The sequence below is a fragment of the Camellia sinensis genome, chromosome 2 (genome assembly GCF_055761805.1).
Source record: "Camellia sinensis isolate YWXY chromosome 2, ASM5576180v1, whole genome shotgun sequence".
In the NCBI taxonomy this organism is placed as follows: domain Eukaryota; kingdom Viridiplantae; phylum Streptophyta; class Magnoliopsida; order Ericales; family Theaceae; genus Camellia; species Camellia sinensis.
The window spans coordinates 36,010,351-36,017,824 of NC_138962.1; the positions used below are offsets into that span (position 1 = coordinate 36,010,351).

At 36.4% G+C, this 7,474-nt stretch overlaps 1 protein-coding gene across 2 annotated transcripts; it reads right to left on the reverse strand.

Moving 5' to 3' along the window:
- Window positions 1–334: 334 nt before the first annotated feature.
- LOC114322679 (phototropic-responsive NPH3 family protein NPY2) lies at window positions 335–6,549 on the reverse strand. 2 transcript variants are annotated; one of them, XM_082914080.1, is made up of 4 exons: window positions 5,326–6,549; window positions 3,289–3,358; window positions 1,294–2,445; window positions 335–1,075 (listed from the first exon to the last, which is right to left on the reverse strand). In XM_082914080.1, the coding sequence occupies exons 1-4, from the start codon at window positions 5,385–5,387 to the stop codon at window positions 521–523; spliced, it is 1,839 nt and encodes a 612-aa protein (XP_082770206.1). In that variant the 5' UTR covers window positions 5,388–6,549; the 3' UTR covers window positions 335–520. The 2 variants fall into 2 exon arrangements, with proteins under 2 accessions (XP_082770206.1, XP_082770207.1); XM_082914081.1 differs by having other exon boundaries at window positions 6,140–6,536.
- Window positions 6,550–7,474: the final 925 nt, after the last annotated feature.

Below are 7,474 nucleotides of genomic sequence, written 5' to 3' on the forward strand. Positions count from 1 at the left end.
TTTTTTTACAGCTTCTCTTTCTTGCTACGTCTTTCAGACTTGAACTCAAAAATTTATCCAAAAACTTATTGCATAGTTAAAATTCATCAAGTCATAGACTCCGCAATACAATTTTAGAATCATAACCACACCACCATTTTGAGTAAATTTATGGGCAAAATTTTTGGGTACTTAGTTTTAGTGTTGCAAAAAAACAGATTAGGCTATTTGTAAGCCATATCATTTCATAAATAAATTATTTTACTGGTGAATGAAAGCCCTCTCTATTTGAATGAGACTTCATTGTCCCAGTAGTAATCAACAATATAACATTCAACAAAGTGTGATCTGAATGTTTCCTCAAGTAATCATTTTCCCTCAAACTTCATTTCCCTGGAAAGTCAATTCAAACATTTCTTTTCTACCAAACTATTTGCTTCGTACTACTGCACTTCCCAAAAGTCAGGTCAATGCCAAAAAACAAAAACAAAAAACCCAAAAAAAGTTCACCAAGAATACATGTTCTTCAACTTGTTTCATACTAAGATACTGAATGTCTCCAGTTTCTCGCAGGCGTCGACTTAGCTTCTTCTGGTTGGGCAGAACCGTGACTCTCTGATGAATCGGAGCCGCTATTATCCCCTTGCCCAGCCTTCCCTGACCAGATTTTCGAAAATATCTTCTTTGACATAAGCATACCTTTCATTTTACTAATAGCAGCCTTGTCGGTATTAATCCTAATGTCTGCGCCATTTCTTTCATTGCCAAGTCTCAGGGCAGCTACCTCCGCTTTCAAGGCCTTGAGCTCCTCAGCTGTGGCCACTGCATCCCAATCTTCGTCCGTGTTAGTTGTCGCAGACCTTGAGCTCCCATGGGACCCACTGCTCAAATCCTTAATGCCTTTAGGTAGGTCAGGAGTGCTGCTTCCTGATGATGCGGCAGCCCTGACTTGCTCGAAAAAGAGGACTTGTACAACCACGCGCAATGGCAATCTCTCATTTTGTGCTGCGTGCATACACGCATCTACGGAGAGCTTCTTGCAGTCCATCAGCTTGCATATCCTCTTCCTCTCGCTCTTGCTCATCCCGGGATGTTCCTGTACAACAAAAACACCAACAAATTTAAGAATAATGTGTAAACAACCAAGTTGCAACCATACACAAGCCCTAATATCAAAACAACACATACTAGCATTTTCTCATGCCTCTAATTTTCAAACTAATAAACCATGTCAAAAGACACCCATCCAAATATCAACTCAATATTTACTTATAATGTGCGAGCACAGATTAAAGCTTCAGGAAAAGCTCTTACCTTGAGATATGTGTCGATGGCCCGATAAAGGCTATCATGAGCAGGTCGAGAGAAACCAGACACCATCTCAGCAAGATCAACGAATGCTGATAAAGGCAGGTTTGGATCCTTTGCAATTTCAACAAGGTATCCGTCAACCAGCTTTGCCACCATAAGTTTCGAAGCTTCTGTCAAAATCCCCGGTCTTTCTGCTAATTGAATTTCAGCGTTCTGATCTTGTGTCATAAACTCCTCTAGTATTTTGCGTACTATCTCGACATCATAAATCATGGGTTCGCCTTCTGGGGCTTGTATCAGAAGATCACTCACATAAGCCGCCTCTAATTGCTGTCCTATTCTCCTAACGAGTTCTCTTTTATCTGTTTCCCCAGAATTCACCAAACTAGCCGCTTTTAACAATTTGAGCAAGAAACTACAAGAAACGCTGCCTTTCTCCGCAGGCAGTAGGCACACGATCACGTCCACTATTGATCGGGCTTTCAACATATCACCACACTGGATCGTACCCTTGCTAAATCCCGATAACCTTCTCAATGTGTATGCTTTCAAAGTTTCTCCTAACACTTCACCTGAAATTATCCCTTTATTTTTTATGTTAGTTATAACCTGCTTGTACAAATCTACTTCGAGCTCACACAAATCCTCAACCCACCAATCCTTGGGGACCACCCGGTTTCTGACACCGTTCCAGTTTGGATCATTCCCGTTTTCCTCCGGGAGCTTTTTCCGGTTATAAGTATAGGACCAATCCACCATGGAAACATCAACGGTGGCCTTGGAAGCTATAGCATCGACACAGTGACATACTAACTTCAGTTCCTCAGACCAAGGTAATAGAGACTTGGTAGTCTGAAGAACAGTTATGGAGTCCTTCCAGCTGTGGAAAAGGCTAGAATTTAGGAAAACATCGACCTTGTAGATGAGATTCCCCTTCTCGATTGTCTCGTGCATTCCCAGGTATTCAGCTGCACAACGAGCTGCAACGACGTTATAAGCATTCAGGGTGACGGTCATGCCATAACAGAACTTGGCACATATTTCAAAGGCAACGGGTCCACCGGGAATATCATGAATGTCAACTTCATCACCGTTTCCCTCATCTGTGGATGTGACCGACTTTTGCAATCTGGCACTTTTGGACAAAAGAGGGAACTGCGGAAATCATTCTTAAGTCCATCAGTGAGATGAATACAATTTACAATAGTTATAGAAAAAATAAATATGCTTTTAAGCTGAGACAAGTTCTCCCACAATTGCTCAAGCTTTCACTCATTCTTATGTTAGGGCCTTCAGCTCAACTAGGTTCAGCTTGGCACAACTTAATATGTAATGCTCATTTGTTTCAGCGAAAAACATTAGAGAACATTTTCTACGGAAAACTTTTTCTAAGAAATGTTTTCTGTGAAAACGTAACGTCCTTGAAACTAATGTGCAATGGTTGTATTAGTGATGGTGGTGCGAGGGTGGAAGAGGTGGTGGTGGTGGCTGCAGCTGTGGCGTGGTGGTTGTAGTTGGGTGTTGGTGGTGATAGCGGTGATGGTGACTGTGATTGTGTGTTGGCGTTGGTAAGACTTTAATCTGAAAAACATTTTCCACTTTTTTCTGCCCAAATAAGCTTGTTTTCTGTTTACTTTCGTTTTTCATTATACTAGACGCTAGAAAATCCATAAAATATATTTTAGAAAACATTTTTTGTCCAAACAAACAAAGCGTTAAATAACATTTACCAGGCCGTCACATCCTTTCAACACCTTTGATGAAATGGTAAATGTAGTTCCAAAACAGTCATGTCATGCCATGTTGTTGTTAGCCGCAAGTACAAAATATTAGTCAAGTATAGGTAGCTATCATTTTTAATATTTCCAAAATTTTATGCTTACATTATGTGTTGGAAACTAAGTGCAATGTGTACGGAACAAATTGATCGAAATAATTCAAAATGGATTGACCAAAAAATAAATGTAAAGCGGATTCATAGATATACTGTAATCATACCTTATGTAGATAAAACTTCACATCCCTTACACTAATAACGATGTCAGATGCCAACTCAGAGGCTACATACCTGAAAATCGAAATATCTTTGGTAAGCGTAACTGATAAAACTTCAAAATTAATCTATCAAACAATTACAAATTCAAACTGCTACAAATAGAACATAGTATCAGAGTTAGAGATAATCAAATTTAAATACGAGAACTAGCAATTCATCTTTGAAAAAATCATAGACTACAGTTCGTAAAAATGATATATAGCAAAGATGTTGCTAGCTCGTGATCTTGCTCATTAAACCCAAACCAAATTGTGTCCTAATCTCGAGAGGTAACCATGTAATTGCACCTTCAAAAAGCCTAGCAAGAATGTAGCCAGTGGTGCATGATTCGGAGTACACTTACAAAGATGCCAACATAACAACTTACAATCGAGCAACAAACAGATGATAGTAACCAATCTGTGGAAAAGCAAACAACTCTAAAATGCCAAAAGAATTCTCTTGCTCCTTTTCCCCAAAACAAACAACAAAATAGCGAGAATGATATGATCATATGATAAAGATTTGTAAAAAACGACCCTTGTGATTTTTGAGTCTGAAAAAAAATTTCTTTATGTTTGCAGCCGACCCAACCACTAGCATCTCTGCTTGCTAATGACAGCTAATTAGCCAAAGAATCAAATTCCACTGAAGCAATTGAAGTGATAATACTGTCCATTTTACAAGTTATCCATCCCTGTATTACAAATCCTTAAAAGGAGGTCTAGTTAAAATTACAGGATCCTGATAGCTCAGAGGTTTAGGCCAGCTAGTAACTAAAATAACAATTGGTTTAAAAGCATGACATATATGCATTTTGAGATCATCTACATAAAAATGAGTGCATTGGACTGTTATAGCATTTTATTTTATATGCCATTCAAACTATGGAATGTTACAAATCCGGGATGCCTCAAGTCAAATGCTTTGGAACAAAACAATAGTCATTCCATGACAACCGTTATTCCCTCAATAAATACACAACCTAGAAATTAGAGCGAAGTCAAACAATATCAAAACACATACCGAACAATTGGAGATGCCTAACTTACCATGGAAAAAAATATGAATCTTTGAATATTAATAATACGATTTTTTTTTTTTTTTTATTAATGTAGGGGGGAACAGTTTCCCCTTCCTCAGGTATAGATTAGAAATAAATTATAACAAATATATCTATGCACTTTCTTATTCATGTAATTTCTCAAAATTGTCCCCACAAAGGTTAAGAGAAAACGACAGCAGGTCAATAAGCAAAGTGTGGCTAATCATCTTTTGCTTAGAACATAGGCCAGGCTGAAACCAAAAGTGAACGACAAACAAAAATCACAAGTCTAGCCAAAGTGTAATCTAAAATACCTTTTTTGTAACATTTTGCAACCAAGTGTTTACTAGCCACCACCAGCAGAAGCTGACAAAGGCCCTCCACTGTATTTTATCTTGAACCATGTGTTAATGTGCAAAAACAACAACAACAATAACAAAAACTAGTTCCAAAAAACAAAACAAAACAAAAGAAAATTTCCAAACTGCCCCAAAAAGGTCAAGGTTAACCATCAAACAACCGAACTAAGAAAAAAGGAAATCAATTAAGACAAATACCAACCAACAGAAAACAAACCGACAGTCCGTTTGGAAAAAATGGAATTCACTACTCATAAAAAGCATGGACAAAACTGCTAACTATTAACTCTTTTTCCTTTCTCTCCAAATCTCTCCACTTCTGTATGATTCAAAAAGTGGGTTTTAACATACAACTCTCTCTCTCTCTCTCTCTCTCTCTCTCTCTCTATTTCACCCATTTCACTCCATTGCTCTACCATAGCTACTACCCAAACAGATGATTTGGGAGGAGAGTGTTAATTTCCTTTATCTTTTCTCTCCAAATCACCCAATCCAAACATTCTGTCAAAGAAAGACACTGAAATGCATCATAACAGATGACAAATCAAATTTTTAAGGAAAACAGGCAAAAATAATCGGGTTATGGGAGATCTCACCTGACGTTGTCCCCATCACTCTGGAAGGAATCCGGCTTCGATCCAAGCTTCATGAACTTCATCTTGACAATCAAAAGATTTGCTTCTCCTACTCAAGCACACCCAAAACAACCCTTCCTCACTACTCAACTGATCACTACTAGATTAACTGCCACACATCCCCAATGATCAAACATAACCCCAATCGAGGCGAAACCTCCCGAAAATGGAAATTAAACCTCAGGAGCTGTGGGGACCAGATTTCTGAATATGACCAATTTGCAGGACTTCAAGGGAAGGAAATGGGATCTCAAAGATAGGAAAGGTATTATCATAAATGCGGCAATGTGACCGAATCATGACAAAAACCGAGGCAAAATCAATCTGAGAGAGAGAGAGAGAGAGAGAGATGGGGTTGTGCAATTTTTTAAAGAAAGCTAGGATTTCACTTGAATGGGAAGAGAGGGCAATGAAGAAGTTGTTTCCTTGGTCGGTGGCAAAGCCCACGGACCCCGGGGGAACCCAGTCAGCAAAGGAGACATTGCCAACAGACTATTGAACCCTAAAATAATTTACAAAACCAGAGACACCCACAAACCACAAATCTGATCTGACTATATATATATTATCCTAATCTCTCTCTGTCTCTTACTCTGTTCTCTCTGTTTCTTTGTTTTTTCATTATAATATAAAGCATAAAGATTGATACCACTAAAATTCCCAAAGCTCTTAAAAGCTTCAAGTTCCAAACCCTAATATAGAAATCACATAAATATATGTAATGTCTATCTATACATTAATTTAAATTATTTAACCGTTGGAGTTTGAGAAAAACCTGCAACGGAAAACAGCATCTTGGAATCAGTTGAAGGAACCACCAAAACGGTAGACAACAAGCATCTCTCTTTTATATCTATGCTCATTGCTTAGGTGAAAAGGAATATATGAGAAGATTGAGAGAACAATGTTGAAAATTTCTTAATTTGATGAACAATCAAACATCAGCAAAGACGAAATCTGAGGAACCCAAAAGAATCATTTCATAGAAATCGAAGAAAAATCTAGTAAAGAAATGAGCCCATGATCAAAGTGTGTTATATCATCATCATCATAATATCAAACTGTGTTGATCAAAAGACAAAACCCAAAAGCCACTCTCCATGTAAACCCCAACAAAACCCAAGATTTGTATTGGTTACATGAACTTGTGAAGTAACACAGGAATCCACATGTAATAGAGTGGGTGTGTGGAGCAATTATCTTCTAGAGTTTTTTTTCTCTTAAAGTTTTTTAGAGTAATGCATTATGTGGTTGAGATTTAATGACAAGTCATATCAATTTTTCAATATTAAATCTCAACCACACAATACACCACTTTAAGAAACTTTAGAAAAAAAACACTGTAGACGATCCTTGGTGGGGGTGTTTGGGAAGTTGTAATTTTAGTAGTTTATTTTATTTTTTTGATTATTTTGAGAGGTTAAAATTTTTGGATATGTTTTGAGAGAGTAATTTTTAAAAATTATTTTGGGAGAAGAGTTTAGAAATTTTTTTGGTTTGTTTAGTTGTTTATTTTGAAAGTAGTTTTGAAGTTTAGAAGTTTGGAATGATTTGATATTTTGTTGTAGTTAAGTGAATATGTGTGAGACAAAAAATGATTGAAAAGAAGAGAGGAGAGAAAAAAAATGATTGATTGATGTGTAAGAGAGAAAAAATGATTTTAGAAATTGTTTTAGAGAAATTATAAACCAAACAACTTTTTTAGAAAAAATTTTCCAAAATCACTCTACAAAGCCAAACTAAACATACCATTTATGTTTGGAAAGATAGTTGAATTTTTTTGTAATTGGATGTGATATTTGTGAGAAAAAAAGTAAAATGATTATGGATTTGATGTTACATTTTGTCTTATTGATTATTTCAACTTATTTTATCTTTTAGTGCTATTTTAGTCAAAAAAAAAAAAACAAAACAAAACAAAACAAAAACAAAACAAAACAAAAAAGTTACTTCCCAAACACCCTCACGGAATACCCACATGGAAAATGCTATGTGTTATACTTTCCAAATTTTTTATCAAATAAATAATTAAATGTCTTATATAAATGTAAGGTTTACAAATCATAGACTCTCTATTCATATGAAACATTTATTTATTTATTTAGTAAAA

What these genes read in the sequence shown, in the direction of transcription:
- LOC114322679 (XM_082914080.1), bottom strand. Translation starts at nt 5,387, where the DNA reads ATGAAGTTCATGAAGCTTGGATCGAAGCCGGATTCCTTCCAGAGTGAT. An exon ending in AGTGATGGGGACAACGTCAG is followed by an intron (nt 3,359 to 5,325) that starts GTGAGATCTCCC and finishes TTCGATTTTCAG; the next exon opens with GTATGTAGCCTCTGAGTTGG. An exon ending in CCATCGACACATATCTCAAG is followed by an intron (nt 1,076 to 1,293) that starts GTAAGAGCTTTT and finishes TTTGTTGTACAG; the next exon opens with GAACATCCCGGGATGAGCAA.